A 23,955-nucleotide genomic window follows, 5' to 3' on the forward strand; every position below is an offset into this window, starting at 1 on the left:
GTAATACTTCTCAATCTATTGAAATAAAAGTTAGCTTCATAGTGGAAAGACGTCACATAATAAAACACCAATCCTTTGAAAAAAAATCATAAAATCGTTTTTTCTATCCATCCATTTAATTCATGTATCGGTGTATAAAATTATGAAGATAAATTTGCACTGGTAATCCAAATCGATCACAACAAACAGAAACTAAACTAATTTATTTCATTCCAAACAAACATTTCAACAAAATGTTCGTACAGTATTCATGAAATAGATATATACATTTAGAGAATTCCCACTTCAAAACTGTTTTTTTGATTGCAAAGAAAGGGATAAACTCAAAATAGTAACTGTCATTAGACACATCAGAAAACAGTTGTTTATACTACAATAAAAGCACTAGGAAATCAGAAATTCCTAAACTTTAGGCGAAATCACAAATAGTGCGTGGCAGCTCCTTGTTCGCATTTTTAGCTTGATATTCAGATATGCGATGCTCTATTTCCGGTCGGAAATGGCGAATTAAACCCTAAAAATGAAGACTGAAAGACATGATAATTTTGTTATTGAATTACTTCACTTTGCAATCTATTAAGAAAAATGGATTGCCACTGGTATACCCATGACTTCCAGTAACTGCAGCCGTAGTTCTTGAACCTTGTTATGCTTTAAATACCTCTTTTTTCCTGTCTTCATCGCCAAAGAGATTTAAATTGGAGGCAGTAAAAGAATTTCAAAAGCATCATATAATCAGTCATTTGACGATTATAAGTTTACCTGTACAGGCCATGCTGCTGCATCACCAAGGGCGCAAATTGTATGCGCTTCAATTTGTTTACTTATTTCCCATAAACTATCGATTTCACTAGATTTTGCTTGACCTTTTACAAATCGCCACATCACAGAGTTCAACCATTTGGTTCCTTCTCGACACGGAGTGCACTAAAAATCTACGTTTGCTTTTAAATTTCAAATCTACCCTAGAATATTTCGAGTTTACAACTCAAAAACAGAAGGAAATACATTCCTACAATCGCCTATTGCTTCCTTATAACAAACCGACTTTTTAACACTGCTTCTACCTATTCATCTTAAATAATGTCACCTCTCAAAAATCAACCAATATAGTTGATGAAGAACTGAGCCCATGTTTATCATACCTGTCCACAACTTTCGTGTCGATAAAAATGTGAAAGTCTGGCAATACACTTCACAATATCAACTTCCTTATTCATAACAATTACCGCTGCGGTACCCAAACCAGTTTGTACAGCGACCAAAGCGTCGTAATCCATAAGAACTGTTTCGCAAATACTTGAAAAAAAATTGAAATAGTACAGCAAATTTATAGTCCATAGTCTATACATGCACATGGATGCATTGTACAAAAAATCTAGACAGTATTTCTATGGAAACAAAATCTTATTAACATAGCAATTCATACTTAAAACAGTATAAATTGCTGAGCACTTCATAATATTCATAATCTTTGTAGAAAACAAGATACTGATATATATATAATACTGACTCTTTAGGAATCATTGGAACTGATGAACCACCCGGTATTATAGCCATCAGATTATCCCAACCACCGATTACACCTCCACAGTGTCGCTCGATTAATTCTTTGAGTGGAATAGACATTTCCTCTTCAACAGTGCATGGATTCACGACATGTCCCGATATACAATAAAGCTGAAAAAACACAAGTTACGATATCAAATTAAATTTACGATTAATTCACTCGAATGTTGACTGGTCTGAATCACCTTTGTTCCATGATTGCGTTCACGTCCAAATGAAGAATACCACTTAGCTCCACGTTTACATATGGCAGGTGCTGAAGCAATGGTCTCAATATTATTTACTGTAGTTGGACATCCAAATAAGCCTATATCAGCTGGAAATGGTGGTTTCAGACGCGGTTTACCCTGTTTGCCTTCGATAGACTCTATTAAAGCCTGCAAATTTTTAAAGAATTTCAAGAATTCTATAGCAATAAATGCAGGATTGAAAAACTCAAAAGAAAAATCGGAGATAATTTTTTTCAGTAAACTGACTGTTTCTTCACCACATATATAGGCTCCAGCACCTCGATGAACGAATACGTCAAAGCTATAGCCTGTATCACAACTATTTTTGCCAATAAATCCAGCCTAAAAAAATCAAAAGCTACGACTGGAAAGACGAAAAAAAAAAATCTTATTTTACCGTATTTTTTGCATGCAGCTATTAACTGATCCATCCTCACTGATCATGGTGAAATCCACTATATATTCACTATATGCTTATTTTACTGCCGTACAAATGGAAGCAAACCCAAATGGGAATCCAAGTTACTATATTTTTATACGTTAACACCGATAAAACCTAATATGCACAGCAAAATTCGCAAGTCTTACTTTATAAGCTTCATGTATAGCTTCTTGTAATATACAAGCTTCATTATAGAATTCTCCTCTTATATAAATATAAGCAGCACGAGCGCCCATTGCATAACCAGCAATCAGAGCACCTTCGATCAATTTATGTGGATGATGACGTATCACTTCACGATCTTTACATGTTCCTGGTTCTCCTTCGTCTGCATTTATGCATAAGTATTTCGGCCTAAAAACGCCCTACCGCTTAAGCACTGCTTTCACTTGTATTTCAAATCCATGATTTCTATAGTTTGTAAATCTATGAGGGCTGCGAAAATGATATAATCCGGCAGTAAAGATGGCATGCAGCTACAAGAATGAAGTTATACAGCTCATTTACAGCTTAATCATTTCACTACGAAGATTAAAGGAACCAACCTGCCATCGAATGGACGTTTCATGAAGCTCCACTTTATACCCGTTGGAAAACCAGCGCCACCACGACCTCTCATACCTGACGCACTCATTTCTTTGATAATCCAGTCCTGACCTTTTAGTAACACTTCTTTCGTCTTATACCAATCACCCTAAACATCAATCCAGAATTACTTCTAAAACTTGAAATTCGTTTTCGAATAACTTATTCCATTCAAACACTGAATAAATTACAAGCTTCATTGCTGATTTTAGTCGGAAATCATATCTGCCATAAAGATTTGTAAAAATACGGTCTTCATCTTTCAGTGGACCAAATGTTGTTTTCTGTGGCTTCTTTAGTTCTTCTTGAGCTGTAACTGTTTTACCACGGACACTAATCGAAATAACCCCTGAAAATTGTTAATACAGTGAAACTCATATAAATGATTACGAAGGGAAGACTAATAAGACTTTCGCCATTAATCTGTGCACGAGAAACGTAATCAGACAACCATGCAGGAAACATAATCAGACATGCAGGGAGTGAGAAATTCTCTACAGTGTACATACCTCTTGAGTTTTTTTTTCGTAAAAATATTACGACAAAAACGAACTTTTAATAGCTCCTAAATGTTTCATACGTTACATTTTGTTCAAAACCAAAGATTAAAAATGAAAAAAAAAATTACCAACTCTACTCACAGGTAACTTCGTAACGCAGCTAATTACCATGGAAGCCATCTCGAGAACGCTTCTGAATCTATTAATTACAATTAATATGGACAATTAATAGCTATTATTAGAATAATGGACAATTTTCTAATGGTTATTGCCAGAAGCTATAGTATATTCCGTATTTTAGTTAGTGTATTTTAGTTATTTAATGATACATGAACATTAACTATTCAAGTATTCGTAATCTATAAATAATTAGAGAATGGATAGCAACCTAAAATAACGCACAAGGAGAGTACACATAAACGTAACAATTCCAAAATTACTGCTACAAATTATTAAGTGACCTTAATTTGTATAAATTTGATTTATGCATTGCACTAAAATGATATGCTAATTTTACTGAAGTTGAAATGCTAAATCAGTTTATATGTCGCACGTTTGCTTATCGTAAAATATTTCGAAATTTAGTGTCAATCATCACTCTTACTGGCAATAATAATACAAAGAAAAATCCATTTACGTTCTATACACAAACGAAATATCTCATTTCAGTATTTCTAAAAATATCCAAAATAGTATTTTTAAACGTATGCCTATTTCACATTCATCAATTGTTGACATTTAACAAAAACTGTCACTAAAAGAATGTAAAGAAGTCACTGTTTAGTACTGTCTGATTAATATATGATTAAGAACAAATGAATTATTCAGAGAAATGAAGGAGAAATAAATCTTAAAAAAAAGATGTCATCGAAATCAACTGAAGAACATCTGGCACTTTCCTTCTTCGATCAAGCAAATGAGTAGGTTCAACACCTTTTTTTGTTAAAATTTTAACTGAAGAAAAATGACCCGCAATGGGCCGTAGCCGTGTAATACCACCTTGTAGTTATGAAGTGAGGAGCTATCGATTGTTTAGGGATGTGAAGGATTGGTTGGTTCAGTTGGGAGGGATGTGAAAAGGTCAGTTAGATTTGAATAGGAAGAGAGAGAGAGAGGTCATCCAGGTCAACATGAATCATTTTAATCAAATTTGTTCTGTTGATGTGAGTCAGTTCATTGGTTATCTTTCATCTTATTAGATGTATATTAACTTAAAGGACTTGGATATGGCATCATTACAAGCACACGAAGATACCGATGACAATCTTTATCCTATTGCTATACTCATTGACGAACTTCGAAATGAAGATGTACAACTACGTTTGAATAGTATACGTAAATTATCAACTATTGCGCTTGCATTGGGCGTTGAACGTACACGTGGCGAATTAATTCAGTTCTTAACAGGTTTGTGTTGATAGTTCGCTGTATGTAGACGACAACTATAAGAAGAATTTAGCTACTGCTAAAATTAGTGATAATATTTCGGTGCAAAAGTTTGATTTGAATAATTGTCTGGAAAAAAGTTTTTTAGATTCGTTATTATGTTTTCTTTCATTGAAGAATAATTGAAAGTTTGAAGATACAGTTTCTCATATCTTTTTTCCTGGATTTGTTATAGACACTATCTACGACGAAGATGAAGTACTTCTTGCTTTGGCCGAACAGTTAGGCAACTTCACGCCATTAGTTGGTGGCCCAGACTATGTCTACTGTTTGCTTCCACCACTTGAAAATTTAGCTACTGTTGAGGAAACCGTAGTGCGTGATAAAGCTGTGGAAAGTTTACGCAAAATCGCAGATAAACATTCAAGTGCTGCTCTCGAAGAACACTTCATCCCAATGATCAGACGTTTAGCTACAGGTTAGATTGTTTACATTTATTTTTAGTACTTTTTAATTTCTTACGTTCTAAAGACTTTTATATTCAAAACTTAAACAATTTTTTATATTTTTCATAAGTATATTTGTGGATGGACAGTTAAACTTTAGGCCTTTGAAATGGTGGTAATATGTCAAGATATACTGTATGACATAATTTGTAAGATATAGACTGCATGGTAGCAGTTAATCTGTGGCATAAATAGTGTTTCAACAAAAGTATTGTGTAGCTGTGGTACAAATTTTTGCATAATTCACATGAAATTAGAAAAATCACTTTTATAATCATGAAATTATAAAAATAAAAGTGTCATTTGTATTAAGGTGAATTTAAGAATTTGACTGTCTTTGCGTATGTATGTGTTAGCGTATTCTCGAATTTATTGCAGGTGATTGGTTCACATCGCGAACCTCGGCATGTGGACTTTTCAGTGTCGCTTATCCCAGAGTGAGTCCTGCTATAAAGTCGGAGCTTCGGAAGTATGTTTTATACATAAGAAACGTCTGAAAAACTTTGTCCTTGTACTTCAAGAAATTATAAAATTTAACCAATATGCCTGATTTAGTTTATTTCGGACATTATGTCGTGATGACACACCGATGGTGCGACGTGCTGCAGCTTCAAAATTAGGCGAGTTTGCCAAAGTTTTCGAAGCCGATTTTCTTCGCGACGAACTCCTCCAGATGTTTATGGATTTGGCTTCAGATGAGCAGGTGAAAATTTAAATGTTGATTTTTCATGAGCATAACTGGAGCAAACCATGCAAACATTTTTTGTAGGATTCTGTGCGATTGTTAGCAGTTGAAGCATGCATTTCTATCGCTGCTTTGTTGACGGAAGAACAACGGAAAGAGCTCATTAAACCAGTTCTCATCAATCTAATTGAGGACAAAAGCTGGCGTGTGCGTTATATGGTGGCTGAGAAATTCACTGACGTAAGCCTTACATGATTCCCACATTTTTGTTGATATATGGATTTAATGGAGTAATTCAACATTTAGAATCTTGAAATTTATGTAAGAAGTAAATGTAGAACCGTATTTTTAACACAGTCGTGTCAGAAAGCCTGTATGGAATTGTCGAGTTAAATATGTAGGAGTCTGACTAGTATTTGAGGTCTAAAATAAATGAAAAGGCAACATCAAAATTGAACCTAGTTTCGTGCTCACTTCTTCAGTTGATTGGGAAAAAGCAATCTTGACTTATATTTTACTTGTTGTGAAAGAGTTTGTTATCTGTCCAAATCAATATTTTAGAACTAATAAAAATATCTAATAATAAAAGAAAAAATGAAATCTCTGAAGACGAGTTAACTATTGAATTTCAAGATACAATCTGCTGTTGGCAAAGACATAACAATAAACGAGCTTCTCCCGGCATTCAGCAGTCTTCTAAAGGATATGGAAGGCGAAGTACGTAGTGCAGCTGCTGCAAAAATACAAGGTTTGATTTTTTTCATTCTCAAAAAGATAGCATCTTTGAAACTGTAGTTATATATTATCATATTTTTCAGCATTTTGTGCTGCACTTCCTGCAATTGGTCGAGAAAAAGCAATCTTGACTCATGTCTTACCTGTTGTTAAAGAGCTTGTTAGCGATCCAAATCAGCATGTAAAAACAGCACTTGCATCTGTGGTCATGGGTTTAGCTCCAATACTTGGAAAAGATCTCACGATGGAGCACCTTCTACCAATTTATTTGACCCTTTTGCGTGATGAAACTGCCGAAGTTCGATTAAACATAATTTCTTCACTGGACAAGGTTTGTTTTTGATTGATGAATAGTTCTTAAATAGTGATTTAAGAAATCCTTGGTACAGTTTAACAAAATCTGAAGCAGAATGGAATAGAAACACTAAGTTATTGGTTGGTAATATTCAGTTATTCGTATAATATTATATGGTTTTTCTTTGCAGGTGAATGAAGTAATCGGTGCATCGCAATTGTCACAGTCGTTGTTACCGTCAATTGTAGAATTAGCTGAAGATGGCAAATGGCGTGTACGTCTAGCAATTGTTGATTTCATGCCTTTGCTTGCTGCTCAATTGGTAGGTTTTTTAATTTGAGTTTCGTCAATTTTATTTTTGTATCAGATTTGATATCAAATAAATTTCTGTTTACAAGGAATTCGTTAGATTAAAACATTCGAATCCATATATTCTTTACTCTATTAAGCAAAGGAAATGCTGATCCGTGCTCCGATTGTCTAATCTTTTTATTTTATTTCATGTTTCAGGGTCAAGAATTTTTCGATGAGAAATTGCTTCCGCTTTGTATGGCATGGCTAACCGATCATGGTAAAAAATCATAAATTGAAAAATTTTTCATTTATTTGCTTTGTTTTGTGTCGACATTTTTCTTCTTTGTTTTAGTTTATGCCATACGCGAAGCAGCGACTGGAATTCTGAAACAACTAACGGAAAAGTTTGGTGCTGATTGGGCGATGAAACAGGTGGTTCCAAAGGTACTATAGATGTTTTCCTTAACAAAAACTGGGTTATCCACTTGCTTTGTTCTTTATTGTCAGTATGAACCTTCTTATTATATTTTACGAAAGGAGCATATTTTAATTCTATCTTAGGGGAGGAGCTGAATAATAGGTCGGACTAGGCTTTAGAAATTCTTCGAAATTTTATGCTTCTGAAACTTTATATGAAGTTTTGAGTAATTTCCTATTCATCGATGGTACATGAATACGCTTAATCTGCAACTTTTATCATTCTAGGTAACAGCACTTGCGACCGATACAAACTATTTGCATCGTATGGCATGCTTATTTTGCTTCAATACTCTTTGTGAAGCTCTGGGTGCAGAGCATACTGTTAAAGAAATCTTCCCTGTAGTACAACAGGTTTCAGCTTGTATTCTTCTTTTCTTTTTTCATTGAAATAGGTTTTCACGGGAATTTGTACATTTCACATTTATGAAGTAACACTTACTATAATAACACTGTGTACATCGTTTTTGAGTTAGAATTCTAGTCATGTGCATTCTTTTAGCTAAGTGATGACCATGTGCCGAATGTCAGATTCAATGTTGCTAAAACTCTTCTCCGTATTGGTCATACGGTTGATCAGGGGTATGCTTTTTTTTTTGTAACCGTAAGTAAATTTACAATTAAACTATCGTCAATGAAAATGTCTGTTAAACTGAATCGAGCTCTGTCCTTTCCACATTAGAAATTAATAATCATTTATATTTACTAAGTTATTTTTGTCTTTTAGAATAGTTAACAGTCAGATCAAACCATTACTGATTAAAATGTGTAATGATAGCGAATTCGACGTCAGATATTTTGCTGACGAGACGCGAATGGGTTCGTTTTGTTTTATTTTAACATTTTAGTTAAAGTTGGTTTTCACTACGATATTTTGCTCAATTCTAATGTACCACGAACTACCGGTTATAAGGACATAATAGTAAAAGTAATTGTTTTACTGCTCATCGGTAGGAGCTCTTCCTTCATGTATATTCTGGATACTAGGACACATATTGTTTATATGAAGAGCTTTATTTTAAGTATTTTCATGTTAGAATTTTTGTTTCAGCATTGGGACTGACAAATTAATTTTGAAGAATTCGCTTAAAAATGTGAAGTCTGAATTCCTTCCATCCGAAGAGTTCTCAATGGAGCCTATCTCGATTTAGAAAAATTCCTACAAAACTAGTTTTACTAATTCCAACACTGCTCCATTTTATTGCACAAGATACGATGTTTCAGTTCTAGGAACTGGTTATCCATTTGTAAATTGTTTGCGACTATGTATTGTTTTGTTCCTCTGTTTTTTACACCGTGCTTATAAAAGTCGTATTTCATTAGGTTCGTGCATCGAATATTGTGCGCTTTTTTATGTGTAGGGTGTTGCGGTCCTACTATGAAGGGAGACATTATTTACAGGACTGCAAAATTAGAATGCCAGGTATTCCCTCATGACTGGCATGATACGTTTTCTCATCTATGTTGTAATTGAAAGATCGTCTGGAGGATTTCAAATATCTTGATCATGTTATATTTTGTTATGTGTTCTTAAAAGATTAAGATGACTTTTGAGAGAGTTTATATCCTTACAAATATGGTTCTAATACCTTCCCGACCAGGTATATCTAAAATTCTGTAAATACTATCTGTCAGTCTTCTTGTGCTAAGGATTCAAGAAAAAGCATTTTGAAGAAACATGTTAACATTACTAGGATTTTGTGAGGGACAATAAAATTATACGATTTGGTAATGAAATGTAAACTTTGTGAATACAAAGCTGTTCAGATACTATGAATTGTTAAAGAATTCTTGGGGATTCGTTTTTAATGAAATCAAAATTCCATTATAATAGGATGTTGTAAATTGCACAGTCCTTAATTCATCCCAAAATATAAATTTTCGCCAAGATTTTAGTAATTCGTATAAAGACGGTTGGCAACACGAGAGTAAGTAGGATGGTTGGAGGAATATCGTGAAGCGTACAAATAGTCACCTCTAGCAGATGCCGAACTGAGGTTCAATTCTTTTTCTTTACGTGACTGCCACGTTGGTGACAACCAGTACCTGCAACAGTTGCTTATCTGAAAACTTCCGCGCCTTATTTATTTTGATTTTAATCTCTTCTCAAGTCATCAACAATACCCTTACTGAGTCATTAGAGTATTCGAAAAGAATAATGGGTTTTTAGGGTCTTTTTTTTTGCAGTTTTTTTATTATTTTAGACTAAGTTTAAGTGGGGAAAAAAGAAAAAAAAAAACTTTACTTGGATAACGTGCCAACGGTCATACATCGTTTTTTGTACATATTTAGCGCATCTTCTATAGGCATATATCTAAATTTAATTAAACTGAAGAAAGAAAAAGTGACATCGTGTTATAAATAAATTACTGTAAAGTTAAACCAAGAACTAGAAGTGAACTAGTTATTCTAATTATTGCATTTAAAACTCTCATCAGAAATTTTCTTTCACTAATTGAATTCAAAAGATATTCTATCAAAATGCTAACTAAATTCTTCAGGACTTTTTGCGACTGATTTGAATTCAAAAAACAAAAAAAAAGTTGCTTTGCTAAAATTTTCAGTTCTTCAGAGCACTATTACTTTTCACTTCAAAGTTGTATGAAAAAAAAGAATCCTTGGCTATAATTTGATTAGTTACCACTTCAATAACTCTTAAATGTTGGCTATAATTAGTTGAACTATTGCTTTAAATATTAATATCTTGTTCAATTTTTGTATAGTCTAACTTACCGTACATAATTTCGTACAGGAGTAATTGGACGCTCAATTTGTGAAGTGTATTTAGGCACTGTTGAAAGTCCCATATTATAAGCATTTGATCGTCCTTCCAACCATCGTTTCGTTCTTAGATCACGCATACTATAATCCCTAGTTGCTATCTGTAATTAGTAACGAAAGTAAATAATTTTCATAGTAAATAACTAAATAATTTCATAGTAAATAATTAAATAATTAACTAATAGATAATATTTTTCATTTCTTTCTCCTTTGTCATTTGAAAAAAAAAAAAAAAAAAAAAAAGAAGAAAACCAATTCATTCCTTTGTTTTTTTTTTCTTTCTTTTTTTTTTTTTTATTTTATTCATTCTCTAGTATAAGAAGTAAAAATAAAGTTTTAAAATTCAATCATAAGCGTAACTTACCGATTCAGTCTGTGTAAGAATGCCAAGACCAGTATCAGTACTTCCATATGAATATCTTACATAAGGATATTTATCAGTATAATGAGGTGTACTACGCTGTAAACCCACACTATGAAGAGGTGGTGTCCGTGTTAACACTGAGCTATACAATGAGCGCCCAAATAATGAAGAAGCTGAAAAACAACAACAAATCATTTATAATATTAGCAAGTTAAATGGATATTCTCTTGGATAAGTAAGTTTAACATTTAGTTATTTTCACTTTGTAATTTACAAAGAAAAGCAAACATTTTTAACAATATTTTTTGCAAATTAAAATATGTTAGCGAAATGTTAAATTTTGATACGTACAACTTCGTGACAATGATTTAGACATGTATCCGCCACCGTAACCGTATTGTGGCATGGTAAGTGCGCCACTTCCAAAAGATGATGCGCCTGATCCATGAGAGAATGAATATGATCGTCGTACTGATCTAGCTCCACGTGCTTCAGATCTTGATCTGGCCAACGGTGAAATATAATGATATGTTGGACTAGGTAACAAATTCATCACGTTTCTAATTGCTCAGAATATTCTCGTACCACAGTCTTCCTGATAGATCCTTTAAAATGATACTTAAATTTATATTCTCGAAATGTTCGCATCTTTTTTTTGTACCATTGATGCAAATAGTCAATTAATTGTTCACACAATCTTTTTTTTTTTTTTGCAAGTACAATCAATACTTGAAATCCCTAGTATTAAATTTCAAAATCAAAAATTCCCAATTCATATATATAATCAGTTTTCTTTTTTTTAATATTCCGTTTGACCTATATCTTCCCACTAAATGATAAGTGATATTTTGAACACTTTTTGGATTAAATATTGTTCTTTTTATCAGCTAACAAGTCTATAGTATAAGTAAAGATTTCTTTATACAAATTTTACTCAGTTACCGAACAATGCCACTTTAAAACAAAAGGTCAGGAGATGGGAAAGATTTTAATGTAACAAATGATAATTTCAATTAAAAAGGATATCACTCACAAAATTTATTCCAAAAAATACACAGACTTTTTCACAGTGAAAATACAAAGCGATCACACTAAAAGAAATTTAAATAAGCAAATAATGATAATCTAATGGGACAGAGATAAAGAGGTATATCATGAAACCTATAAAACTATTTCGAACGTTATACGCGTATAGCAATGAGTCAAATTATGTGTAATCACAAAAAGAAAAAAAAGTCGCTGCAACACCGAAAAGTAAAATTTTTGGACTATAAAATTAAGTGAAAAAGTTGTAGAACTCGTACAATCAACAAATGAAAAGCTATGAAGAGCTTCCATAGGTCTTCGAAATTTACTAAAAAGCTCAAGAATGATATAAGAATAAATATACTAATGTTGTGAAGTTACACAGAGAAAGAGAGCATAAAATATCGTTGGTAAGAAATAAATGTACCATTATGATAGTTCATCTCAAAGTCAATTTTCTTCACAACAACTTTTAAGCTATAGCAGTAGGAAGACAAACTTTTTAAACTGCATAAATATTGAAGTAAGAAGACATAACATCACAAAGATAATCCTCATCTAGTAGCATTCAGAGAAGTAAATCAGCACTTGAAACAGTAGTAATAGAAACAGTAGTTAGAGACGATTGTGAATAAAAGTAGAATGGAGGAGAAAGAGGGAGAGGGAGAGAAATCTACGCTGCTTACTTCCAAAAAGTAAACAGTTGCTTACAACGAACATTACACACAAGGTTGACGTAGCCACAGATGTACACTGCTAATTCTGCACTTTCATTCAAAAATCACTATCAAAATAAATAAATAAATTAAATGCCACAGTTTTACTAAAAATATCTTTGAAAAATCATTCATAAGCAATTTAATATCTAATTATGAATTAAAAACTTTATTAAAATTTTGTACTGGTTTTTCTTCATTAAGGCCACGATTGGAATTAGTTTGAAAAAAAAGTTACGACCTTTGTCTAGGAATGAAATTCCACAAATTCCATTATTTAAATTTGAGCAATTATGTAAGACCATCCTACTATTAGGCACAATAAATTTTAAAACCAACTTTGAATAAATAATGAAAAAATAGCTTTCAAGTTCTTTAAATATATTAATCAAATTCAAGCCGTCTACGGAATTTGGTAGGAGTACCATCATCATCATTTGCATATTCTCGGCGTCTCCGTCTAAAAACTTCTGATCGACTCGTGGTTGGCAATGGCAAGTCACAATCATCGCACGCATATGGCATCTAGAATATTGATTTATTCTCTAGAATATTGATCAATAAATAATCTTGACTTCTCATTAGCTAACCGATACCGAAATAAGTAAACGAAACACTAAAGAAATAATTTTAAAATAACCAATTAAGTCGTTTAAAATGTTACATCGATATTACATGATTTATTGATTACTATAAAATTATATTTATTAGTCATGTCTTCATTTAGCAACTACAACTATTAATATAATTACGAAAGCAGATTTAAGAAATATTCTATAAGTTAGTTGCTTTACAGCTGAAGTAAAAAATGCAACCTAATATCAAAAGTATAAAAGTTGTCGTACCGATTGGAAATAATGAGAACAAAGTGCTTGAGTTGCATTCCACCTTTTGTTTGGATCAAATCTGGAAAATTTTATGGTCTATTTTTTTGTTAATAGATCTCCTAAAAAAAGGCAGAGAAACAAATATTTGATAGGCTCAAATAAAATAAGAAAAAGGAAAATATAGGAAAAGTTTCTGAAAATGGCAAAAAGATTAGCAAAATCCTTAAGCATACCTTAAGCACTGATAAATTAATTCGATGAGATCATCACCAGCAGCAGTGAATACATTTTTAAGTGGAATGCCTGGCATTGATTTTATAGTTATAAAATCGGGAAATTCTTCCATTCCCTAAAAATGGAAAAGAATAAGAAATAGAAAAAAAAGGACAGTTCTTGAATTTCAATCTTTTCATACCACTTACCGACCAATCTTCCGCCGTTGGTGTTCCTAAAATGCTATAAATCTTTACAAGTTGATCGATGTCTGACTCGCCAGGAAATATTGGCACCTGAGAGAAACAAACGAGTATTTAATTAGATTTGTCAAAAAAAAAATTGAAACCAAAGAAAAAAAAAAAAATGTTTACATGTTTTCAAATAACTATTCGTTAACTACAAGATAAGAGCGTTTTCGCTAAATGAAGAGAGAATTTTATAACTGATAAAAAAAATAAAAGTATGACTCGTAGTAGAAGTTCAGCAATAATACATCCAACGGACCACATATCGATACCTACACCATATGAACGTGCTGCATAAAGCAATTCGGGTGCACGATACCACCTGGTCACTACCTGAAAATTTTTTTGAATAGAACAAATTCATCATACAGCGTGTTTGAACTAATTTGCTTACAACTAATTAGATACATTTAATATAATTGGAGCCTTCTTGGCACATAGTAAATGAACTTTAAAAGTTGGTAACATAAGCAAACATTTATACAACCAGTGGCAGATTTCGAATAATAAGTAAAATCGTTACTTGATATGTATAATGACGATTTGGTGAACCGAAAAATCGCGCTAGACCAAAATCGGCTATTTTTATTCGCCCTTGTGAGTTAATCAGTAAATTATTTGGTTTTAAATCCTGAAATTACGTACTAACGTAACTTGTATTAATAAGAAATTGAAATCAAAAAAATGAAAATTCAAGGAATCTATGACGAAAAAAAAATCTATAGAAAGCTTATGGTATGGATTCACTGAAGTATATATACCCGATGCAAAACCCAGTGCAAATGGAGATATTCCAGTCCTAGCAACATTTGAAGCACCATATTTTTGATATGTTCAGGCATCAGAATTATTGCTTTATCTTTCACCAGATGTTCCAGATCTGTCTCCATGAAATCAAACACAAGCTGAATGTTTGTTTTATGCCCGATTACATCTAAAAGCTGTAATATGGATGATTAAGAACATTTTATTTCCTATATAATAAGCTAGGATTAAAATTTCTCAGTGTTTTTATTAGAAGATTGAGATATATTGTTGGCAAGTCAGGTATGAATTACATGCATCTTTTTCTTTCTTTCAGCCTCAATACTTCAAATCAATATCAATTTTGGCGACTAATTCTAAATGAAAAACTGTTCAGCTTTCTAGCAAATAAAACAATACGAGAAAAACGTTAACTTATAATCATTAAACGGATCGAGCTTAAGCAAATTTTCTACTGCAACGCATACAGGAAATGCTAAGAACCATAAATATTTTAGTAAATATGTAGAGACTGAAGTCAAATAAGCAAAATGGTTTTGAAGAATAAATCTATTTTGTAATATTACAGTGTCTACCTACACATTTTGCATTCATAATAATCCAAAATCTATTCTGATGCTTTGTCTTAATGATAAATTATAATCACCTTCTTCATATCTTAAAAAAAAATCAGATACAAGTCTGATTCTTATTCTCATTTACTCTTAAACTGTACAAAACTGTATGAAGATATTATGAAGTGGTCAGTGATTCAGAAATTCAAAAGTAAAATGTTACTCCAATAATATTTTCGTGATGCAGTTCTTGTAGTAATTTGATTTCTCTTAACGCAGTTCGGTTTACACCATCCATTGCTTCGTGTCTTGAGCCAAGCTTTATCTAAGATCGCATAGATGATCAATACTAATGATTTTTTACTCTGACTTTTAATAGAAGTACAAAAAATAAAAGTAATAACTTGCTGACAAAAAAAAAAAGACGGAGTTCCTAGACAGAGATAACCTTAAACTGTATCTAAATATTTATATTTTAATATTTCAATCCTAAGATCAATGTTTGCAATTTTTAATACATCTAGATTCACAGTTTAATTCGAAAAATTCAACAAAACCTTTTTTATTGCAACAAATTCATTTGTTTCCGTATCCTTGGCTTTATAAACGTTAGCGAACTGAAACAATTGAACTAATGTTGCAATTGTAAGTAGCATTCTGATATTTCCTACCGAAAAAAGAAATTAGTAAAATTTTAACAAAGTGTGACATATATCGAAACTCAAATGCAAACTTTTGCAAACTGTTTGTTGAAAAACAGTTCACAAAGTAATCCCAAGAGATGAAACGTTTTCATCCATTCATTTCAACAAACATTTCTACCAATACTTCAATAAAATCAACAACAGCCATAAAAATTACTAAATTACTGCTAATTAATTTACCTGCCCTTCGCCAAGATGTTTGATTTTCTCATATCGATTCTTTGCTGTATCTTTGGAAATTACGCGGTTCATCCACCTCTTCTTTTGCCTTTCTCTGTTGACCACAATAAAATAATCGAAATTTAGTACTTTTCCACTATAACAAAGAAATTTTCAAACAATGCAAAAATGCATCAGCATACATCTACAAGCCTCCACCTAACTTCAAGCCTCCACCTAATAAATACTCGTTTCATCCTAAAGAAAACATGCTCTACTTATGTCATAATGCCATAATCCATGCAGTTAGCCAGGCAGATTTTTCTCCACAATTTTATTTTCCACATACTTTTCTGCCCATTTCTACTTAATATCCTCCTTACGACAGCTTTTGTTATAGATGGACAATCAGATAAGTGAGCTTTAGTAAAAAACATGAAATAAACTAACATGAAACTGATAGTTTTCTTTTATTAGCAGAAAACAACAAGTCACTTGAAACATTTACAAACGCCTAAGAAAAAACAATTCACTTAAAAATGAGCATGACAGAAAAATAATCATAGCATGAAATCGAACACAAATTTAATGTGTGAATAGCTAAATTTAAAGTCTACCGGAAAACTGATAGAAATAGACTGTAAAGCTATCAATCAGTTATTTGTTTATCAGCTCTGATTATAGATTTGTGACTCGAACTGAAAGGCAAGAAATTCTGATAATCATTCAACAAAAACCTTGGAAAAATATAAAAATTTAGATCAGAGAAATGAAAAACTCTGCAGTGGGTCTTCTATTTTCTTTTGGTATTTCATTTGATGTGGCGTTGGGCGCATTTGCTTTTTGCGCTTTCGTCTTCCTTCCTTTTTCACTGGTTCACTTCGATAATTTAATCCTCGTAACGACGGTGGAACTATAAAAAAGATATTCTTTAAATATTTTTTAAGCTACGCAAATTTGGTCGTAAAGTTTGGATATCGAATTAAAGCAAATTAATTTAAAACTTAAACTACGGTTTCACAATTAACAAGAAAATGGTAAAAACCCATATAATCCGGAACATCGCCAATAGCAGGACTATGAAGATTCACAGAAAATAATTTCTTATCGTGTTCCAAAGCCGCCCTTTCACGAGGGTTCTTAGCAAAATAAGCTTCCAGTCGTTTCGAGCGCAATATTTCTGCCCGTATTTCCGCTAATCTAGCTTCTCTGATTGCAGTCTTGGTACAAGCTGCGAGTACTTCCTGTAAGGATTTTTTTTTTCTTACTCACTACAACAAACATGCTTGAATTTCTAAACTTTAATATATGTAGCGATCTTTTACATTCTATATTTCAGTTGCTACAGAAATATGAATGGTAATGTATAAAATTTCTCACTTTTAGAAATCTTCATAAAATAAGCAAACAAAACTTCAGCTTTAGGTAACGTACTCGAGTTCTTAAAACGAATGATTCCAGTTCTTTAATGCGAACTTCATATGGAGTGATTGCACGATGCCCTAACTGCGCATTAATTTCTTCTTGAACTTCATCCAAAACCGGCTTTTCTTGAGGTGAAGCAAATGATAAAGCGTTGCCTTTGTTCCATCCTCTAGCAGTTCTCAAATATCACAAATTAACATACTAAACAATGAATAACATCATAATAAGCAAAAGTTCTTAAAATCAGGACTTCCAGTTGGGAATAGCATTTTTATTTTCTGATTAATACCTGCCAACACGATGTATGTAAGAGTTAAGCGATGTAGGGAAATCGAAATTGATGACATTTGCAACGTGATGAAAATCAATGCCTCGAGAAATTCCTGATTCTTTGTCGATATGCTTCCGTTTCTTTTTCTGCATTTTTTTCTTTTTAGATATCTGAAAATAAAATTATGACTAAAGTGATCGCATACCAAATAAAATTGTCTATTTTGAATAGTAAAACAGAGAAACCATACATCTTCATCATCTTCATCTTTCATCACTGCTTGCGATTCGCCTGATACATCATTTATATCAGAGGCGATGACGTAGGAATACCGTCCTTCATTAAACTGTTCCACTACATGACAACGACTATTCATTGGCATTTGGGCATTCAAAATGCATGATCGAATATTGAATGCTTGTAAAAAAAGTCCAAGTCTAAGAAAAACACGGTTAAAACAATATGAAAGTAAAGACAAATATGAATTCTAATCAAATACAGTGATTGGGCTAATTATCCTTAGCCGGTATCGGCAATAGAGTTCTGTCAGGCTAAGAATTATAATGCTGTTGTTAAAGAGACTAAACAAGATATTACCTACCACATCTAAATGCATATTTTTTTTGAATCCACTTACTCTTACTAAAACAATTAAAAAAAAAAAGAAAAAAATTACTCTACCAACATCAACCAAAACAATGAACTCACTGATAACAACGATCCGTATCTCTGACAAAGATGATTGATTTACCAACAATTAATTTCAACTTCAACAGTGCCAAAAAGATTGCAAACCGTTCCTCTTCGTTTTGACAAGAAATATGATACTGTGAAAGCTGCTTGCTACTCGGTAGCTGTCCTTCCTAAACGTTATGTTGCAGAAAAATTAATTTATAAATATATAAACTCAAGAAGCTTTGAGATTGAGCACAAAGATGACAAATCCAAATTCACCTTCAATTTCATTAGAACAATTGGACCGGTCACGTAGAGCTCCTTAAGTGCTTCGACGTTTTCAGTCATTGTTGCTGAAGTGAATATTGTCTGGTGGTGTGCTGGGAAAAAATTTTTTATCAGCCTGAAAAAAAATACTAATAGTAAGATTCCGCAGAAAAAAAAAAACCTAAAAATTAAGCAAGGTCAGCATTTAACAATAATGGAGGATACCTCATTTCCTCAGCATATCCAAACGACAACAGCAAATCAGCTTCGTCTAGTACAACGTGTTTAACTGATTCGCACGGTTTTCCATACTTTTTCAGAGCGTGCAGTAATCGACCAGGTGTAGAAACAACAAAATCGGGTTTCTTCTGAAAAAATTAGCATAAATAATACCTTCTATGTGATAAGAAAGATTTTCACCGAACATCATCGAAAAAATTAACTAACCAAAAGCCAGCCATCATCAGTATTTACATTCAATTCCGCGAAATTCAACGACATTAAGAACGGGAATTTCTCTGTTAATTTGCATAGCAATGAATAAGTCTGAAATAATCATAATTAAATAGCAATTAAAACTATTTTCTTGAACGAAAATAAAATTAAACTAAAACGGAATTGAAACTAGTATCTAAAGCTGAACATATAATATTTACCTGTTTTGCCAGCTCTTTAGAAGGGACAATGAAAACCGCAAATGGACCAGCATCTCCGTTACTTGAAGAATTCTGGAACGAAAACTGTTTGAAAATACTGCAGTTAAGCTCAGTTGAATCTTATTTTGTGCCGTAAACAATAAGCATTAAACTAAGAACAAAAAAACTGGTAAATAGCGCTGTTTCGACTTGAAGAAATCCTATATCATAATTTTAAGGACGTTTTAAGACATTCATTGAATATTATATCAGTGAAAAAGACGAAAAACTAACACATTTCAGTTGCAAAACTTTTTGTACAAGAGGAAGCATAAATGCGGCTGTTTTGCCACTACCCGTTCGTGCTCGTGCAAGAATATTCTTATTTTCAAAAGCAGTTGGAATCATTCGGCTCTGAATCAATGTCGGACGCTCCCATCCAAACTCACCAATAACCTGAATGAATTTAGTAATTACAATAATAAGAAACCGAGAAATACCGTTATTAACGAAAATATAAAAAGTAACTGAATTAATCACTTGTCCTGTAATTCTAATGAAAATTCTTTTCATTCCCTTCTTCTCTCATTCAATTTATCTATTTCAACTGAATCACTTGTCCAGTAATTCTAATGAAAATTCTTTTCATTCCCTTCTTCTCTCATTCAATTTATCTATTTCAACTGAATTAATCACTTGTCCTGTAATTCTAATGAAAATTCTTTTCATTCCCTTCTTCTCTCATTCAATTTATCTATTTCTATTCAATTTCCACTATCTAAAAAACTTTTTAAAGAGTATAATTTTGAAACTTGAACGAAACTTACTTTTAACAATTGTTCATCCAGACCAAAATCTTTGAAAGTCATTACTGATTCTACATCTGTTGCCAACTCTACATTTTCAAAACATGCTGATGGCTGAGCAACGTATTGTCTGAAATATATCGAAAGGATGTTAACAGAATAATAATAACTGAGATACTGATGAATTACACCACCCACTACGATTACCTTATTAAACCTAGTCAACCAATATGAATATGATCTCTAGGCAAAACCATAAGAATGAAGAAATCAACGCAACAATCTACTTAGATTTTTTCCGTTTATGTTTTTGCAAAGAAGATTTGGTCACTTCTTCGCACTTATCCGAAGCAGCTTTCTCTATTGAACCACGTTCATCCTGAAAATAATAGTAACCATTTTCTGGATTTTAAATTAAGTCCAAGAATACAAGCCGGAATAAGAAAACTGTAAGTTCTTTTGAGAGAATCACAGCAAAACTAGTTTTTATAATATCATAATTACATATGAACTTACACTTTCATCTTCACGTCCCAAATTTGTCGTTTCATCCAATTTATTTCGTTTTATCATTTCTTTTTTCTTTGTTACCATGATGGAATCACACCGAAATTGATAAAAAAGACAAAACATACATCAACGGAATTTCCTTTTTTTTTTTCAACTTTTTAAAAACATATAATATTGAAATATGTGTCACATTAACCATACACAGTGTATAAACAATGTACTGCTCTATACACTGTTCATATAACTTTTTGCAAAACAAAATTAATTTAAATCTTCTTCAAAGTTGAGAAGGAATTCCTCCTCCAGGAATATGTTAATCATAAGAGAGAAGGAAGGAGAGAAAGGGAGGGAAGGAGAGAGAGAGGGAGAGACAGGAGACAAAACTCTCCTCGAGAAACTAACCATAATCCTGTAGCAACCACTACATGACCACCTGTTCCATCCAACCCTACAACCATTACTCTACTGTGATTTACCGCTCTCGATGGTTCGGCCATTCCATAAGGCGGGTTAAGCTTGTTTAGGCGTATGCGCGTTGGCTTTCGGCGCAATAAAACAGTTTTTTTGGGCGGTTTTATCGATTATTTGGTTAATTGAAAGTGGTTGAGATATCAGTTTGATTGTGTGGGCTAAAATGATTGGAATGGGTTTGCAGATAGGGTATCATCGATTTATCATATCATTTATTAGTCTCTGTACTTGTGGAATAATTTTCATGTTCATTTTGTATTGTTTTCGTGCCAAAGAATGGGTCTTATGGATGAATTAGATATGGGCTCCTATCCTGGTGGAAACATGAAAGCTTTTAAAAAGAAGCTAGCCGAAGTCCATGCATCACCACCTTGGATGACCCCAGTATTGAAGGAAGCATCGGAATGGAATCCTTACTCTTTCGAAGGAGGGTAAGTTAAAAATGTAGTTTCAGTAATAATGAAATAAGCTATTTGATTAAAAGCATACATTAGTCAAGAAAATGTCACGTTGTGATTAGTTTCATTTTAATCCCACGCTTGTTAAGTAATGATTAGATGGTTTAACTTTTCTAAATCATTTAGTGGTTTCGCTGGGATTTTCTTATTCGGCCGAAGGACAGCTTAGCGGTTGTTTTTTCTATTTTACTTTCCTTCCCCACAAGTTGGGAGTTCAAGCTTAAATTTAAATTTAATTTAGTGGAATTAACACTGTTATTAGCATTGCAAATCCTTTTGACAAAACAAGTGAAAACGTTACTAACCAGTAGTAACCTAGAGAATTTGTTGCATGAAGTAATTATTTTCTGAAAAAACTTCTTTTACTTGTGATTTTCTGTGCATCTTTTAGCAAAAAGAAGTTAGTATTAATTTTAGAACTACAGCAGCAATTGCTGGTGATAACTTTGCGATTATGGCGAGTGATACACGCATGTCACAATTTGAAATCAATGTTTTGACTCGTGATGCAGAGAAGATCCATGTCTTGTAAGGTTTCATTTAATCATAATGCAGGATGGTTTTTTTAGAATGGTGTATTTATTTTATGTGAACGAATGCAACTGTTTCAGAAATGATTCAATTGTACTTTCGTGTGCTGGATTTTACGGCGATATTCTGCAGCTGAAGCGATTGTTGGAGGTTTGTTCTGAATAGTGATTAAATTCTTCATTTGTTTGTTTATACATTTGTAGGTCTATCTGAGTATCAAATGAACCTTTAAAAATTCTGTTGTCACTTCTGAAGGTGTAATTTAGATTTTTTCGACTAGTAATGTTGGAGTAGTAATGGTACAATTATTTCGGATATTAATATTATCTTACTGCGGAGCTATGTAATTTAAAATATCAGTAGTTTTCATTATTTCACAGGCTCGTTTACATAAGTATCGGTTTGATTATCGTGGGGATATGACCGTAGATTTATGCGCCGAGTTATTATCACGAAATTTATATTATCGACGTTTTTTTCCGTATTACACCGGTGCAATATTAGCCGGCATTGATGAGAATGGTATGAATTTTTATTATTTTCGAGCGTCTAAAAATTCTGAAGTCTTGTAATTGCATATAGCTTTTAAAATTTTTTTCCAGGTAAAGGAGCTGTGTTTAGCTATGATCCCATTGGGTGCATTGAACATATCGCGTACACTGCTTCCGGTAGCGCTGAACCAATGATTATGCCGTTTTTCGATTGCCAGGTTGATTGCATCTTACATCGTCTTTGTTTATTTCCATGTTTTCTGTCTTCTCATCATACGACTTATGTAGTTGTCTGTGTAGTTTACTACTATGGTCGTTCATTATTCTTTCTTAACTGTTTGATTAGTAACACTCGTGATTGTCAGCAGAATAATGCTGATGCTGTCAGAATCCTTTGCATCAGACGAAACCATCCTGCGGTGAAATAAACTGTACTTCACATCTTCAATGATTTTTTCAAAATTACTTGGTTTAATTTGACTGACACGAGTTCAGTTTCTTGTAGTTGTTGCTAACTGGATGGTCCCATCCATCATTTTCTGCTACTGGCCCGAATTCATAAATATTCTTTCATTGTAGATTGGTTTGGTAACAATGTCTGGTGATGTGGAGAAGCCGCTTTTGACAATTGAACGAGCTACATCACTTATAAAAGATGCTTTTCGTGTAGCAGCAGAACGTGAAATAAGCACAGGAGATAAGATACATTTGGTGATTGCTGAAGCAGGCAAACCAATTCGCAAGATGCATTTGCCTCTTCGTGAAGATTAAATTTGCTCTCGTCAAGTAACTGCGTCAGTGCATTGTTATTAAATTTTTGTGGTCATAACAGAAGTTGTATTCTTCCATATTATTTTAGTTTGATAGATTGGTTTCAATTACTCTGACAAAGCATCTTCTGAATTGAATTGAAAGTCTTACAAATTTCGAGTTATATTTTGTGTGATTACCGAAAAACACGAATTCTGTCTCAGGTAATCTCCATGCGGAAGCAAATTTCTCTATGTGATGTTTGCTATCAGTAATTCAGTTTTTAGTTCTTTAAAAATTAGGAAGATTTATTCTTCCAAATGTGATACTTATTTCTTCTCTTTCAGCTACTTTGACACGGATGTGGGACAGATGTTTCACTTTTTATTAATATTAAACTTATGTTATACAAAATTTTCAACGATTTAAGTGTGCTGAGCAGATTTTATTAGGAGAATAAATAAGTTATACATTGTGGTACTACAGAACTTGTATTGGTGGTGTATTGGTTGGTTAATTATATGTTTATTAATTGCAAATATGAAATAAACGACTTCCATTAATGAGGTTGTGCTATTTTATTGTAATGGTTTCATGGCTCATT

General features: G+C 32.7%; 6 protein-coding genes across 7 annotated transcripts; 2 read left to right on the forward strand and 4 right to left on the reverse strand.

Annotated features, from left to right (window-relative positions):
• Window positions 1–409: 409 nt before the first annotated feature.
• Window positions 410–3,506, reverse strand: Bma-nuo-1 (the record flags this gene model as incomplete). 2 transcript variants are annotated; one of them, XM_001894260.2, is made up of 10 exons in its annotated part: window positions 410–514; window positions 763–927; window positions 1,146–1,299; window positions 1,514–1,680; window positions 1,755–1,946; window positions 2,046–2,141; window positions 2,388–2,595; window positions 2,787–2,935; window positions 3,018–3,175; window positions 3,455–3,506. In XM_001894260.2, the coding sequence occupies 10 exons, from the start codon at window positions 3,504–3,506 to the stop codon at window positions 410–412; spliced, it is 1,446 nt and encodes a 481-aa protein (XP_001894295.1). The 2 variants fall into 2 exon arrangements, with proteins under 2 accessions (XP_001894295.1, XP_042931676.1); XM_043075742.1 differs by lacking the exon at window positions 3,455–3,506 and having other exon boundaries at window positions 3,018–3,026.
• Window positions 3,507–4,552: 1,046 nt separating this feature from the next.
• On the forward strand, window positions 4,553–8,775 carry Bma-paa-1 (protein phosphatase PP2A regulatory subunit, putative; the record flags this gene model as incomplete). The annotated part of the gene is made up of 14 exons (XM_001894259.1): window positions 4,553–4,733; window positions 4,948–5,190; window positions 5,597–5,687; window positions 5,774–5,921; window positions 5,988–6,143; window positions 6,537–6,651; window positions 6,722–6,969; window positions 7,124–7,255; window positions 7,444–7,504; window positions 7,580–7,671; window positions 7,933–8,058; window positions 8,207–8,286; window positions 8,432–8,523; window positions 8,756–8,775. The coding sequence occupies 14 exons, from the start codon at window positions 4,553–4,555 to the stop codon at window positions 8,773–8,775; spliced, it is 1,785 nt and encodes a 594-aa protein (XP_001894294.1).
• An 821-nt stretch (window positions 8,776–9,596) lies between these two features.
• Window positions 9,597–11,402, reverse strand: Bm2291 (Uncharacterized protein; the record flags this gene model as incomplete). The annotated part of the gene is made up of 5 exons (XM_001894258.1): window positions 9,597–9,750; window positions 9,950–10,018; window positions 10,438–10,586; window positions 10,850–11,022; window positions 11,201–11,402. The coding sequence occupies 5 exons, from the start codon at window positions 11,400–11,402 to the stop codon at window positions 9,597–9,599; spliced, it is 747 nt and encodes a 248-aa protein (XP_001894293.1).
• Window positions 11,403–12,975: 1,573 nt separating this feature from the next.
• On the reverse strand, window positions 12,976–16,154 carry Bma-cdk-7.2 (cyclin-dependent kinase 7 homolog, putative; the record flags this gene model as incomplete). The annotated part of the gene is made up of 10 exons (XM_001894257.1): window positions 12,976–13,116; window positions 13,437–13,497; window positions 13,652–13,767; window positions 13,841–13,927; window positions 14,102–14,212; window positions 14,403–14,510; window positions 14,641–14,820; window positions 15,422–15,523; window positions 15,756–15,815; window positions 16,083–16,154. 10 exons carry the CDS (start codon window positions 16,152–16,154, stop codon window positions 12,976–12,978), a joined length of 1,038 nt encoding a protein of 345 aa, XP_001894292.1.
• A 668-nt stretch (window positions 16,155–16,822) lies between these two features.
• Bm13702 (DEAD/DEAH box helicase family protein) lies at window positions 16,823–20,734 on the reverse strand (the record flags this gene model as incomplete). The annotated part of the gene is made up of 14 exons (XM_043075743.1): window positions 16,823–16,974; window positions 17,107–17,305; window positions 17,496–17,664; window positions 17,776–17,927; window positions 18,008–18,194; window positions 18,466–18,620; window positions 18,712–18,835; window positions 18,925–19,067; window positions 19,147–19,245; window positions 19,356–19,427; window positions 19,629–19,790; window positions 20,162–20,270; window positions 20,428–20,519; window positions 20,657–20,734. The coding sequence occupies 14 exons, from the start codon at window positions 20,732–20,734 to the stop codon at window positions 16,823–16,825; spliced, it is 1,893 nt and encodes a 630-aa protein (XP_042931677.1).
• A 663-nt stretch (window positions 20,735–21,397) lies between these two features.
• Bma-pbs-6 (proteasome subunit beta type 1, putative) lies at window positions 21,398–23,372 on the forward strand (the record flags this gene model as incomplete). The annotated part of the gene is made up of 6 exons (XM_001894255.2): window positions 21,398–21,552; window positions 21,997–22,107; window positions 22,191–22,260; window positions 22,491–22,632; window positions 22,713–22,819; window positions 23,181–23,372. 6 exons carry the CDS (start codon window positions 21,398–21,400, stop codon window positions 23,370–23,372), a joined length of 777 nt encoding a protein of 258 aa, XP_001894290.1.
• Between the last annotated feature and the right edge of the window lie 583 nt (window positions 23,373–23,955).

This window comes from Brugia malayi (assembly GCF_000002995.4).
Source record: "Brugia malayi strain FR3 genome assembly, contig: Bm_v4_ChrX_scaffold_001, whole genome shotgun sequence".
In the NCBI taxonomy this organism is placed as follows: domain Eukaryota; kingdom Metazoa; phylum Nematoda; class Chromadorea; order Rhabditida; family Onchocercidae; genus Brugia; species Brugia malayi.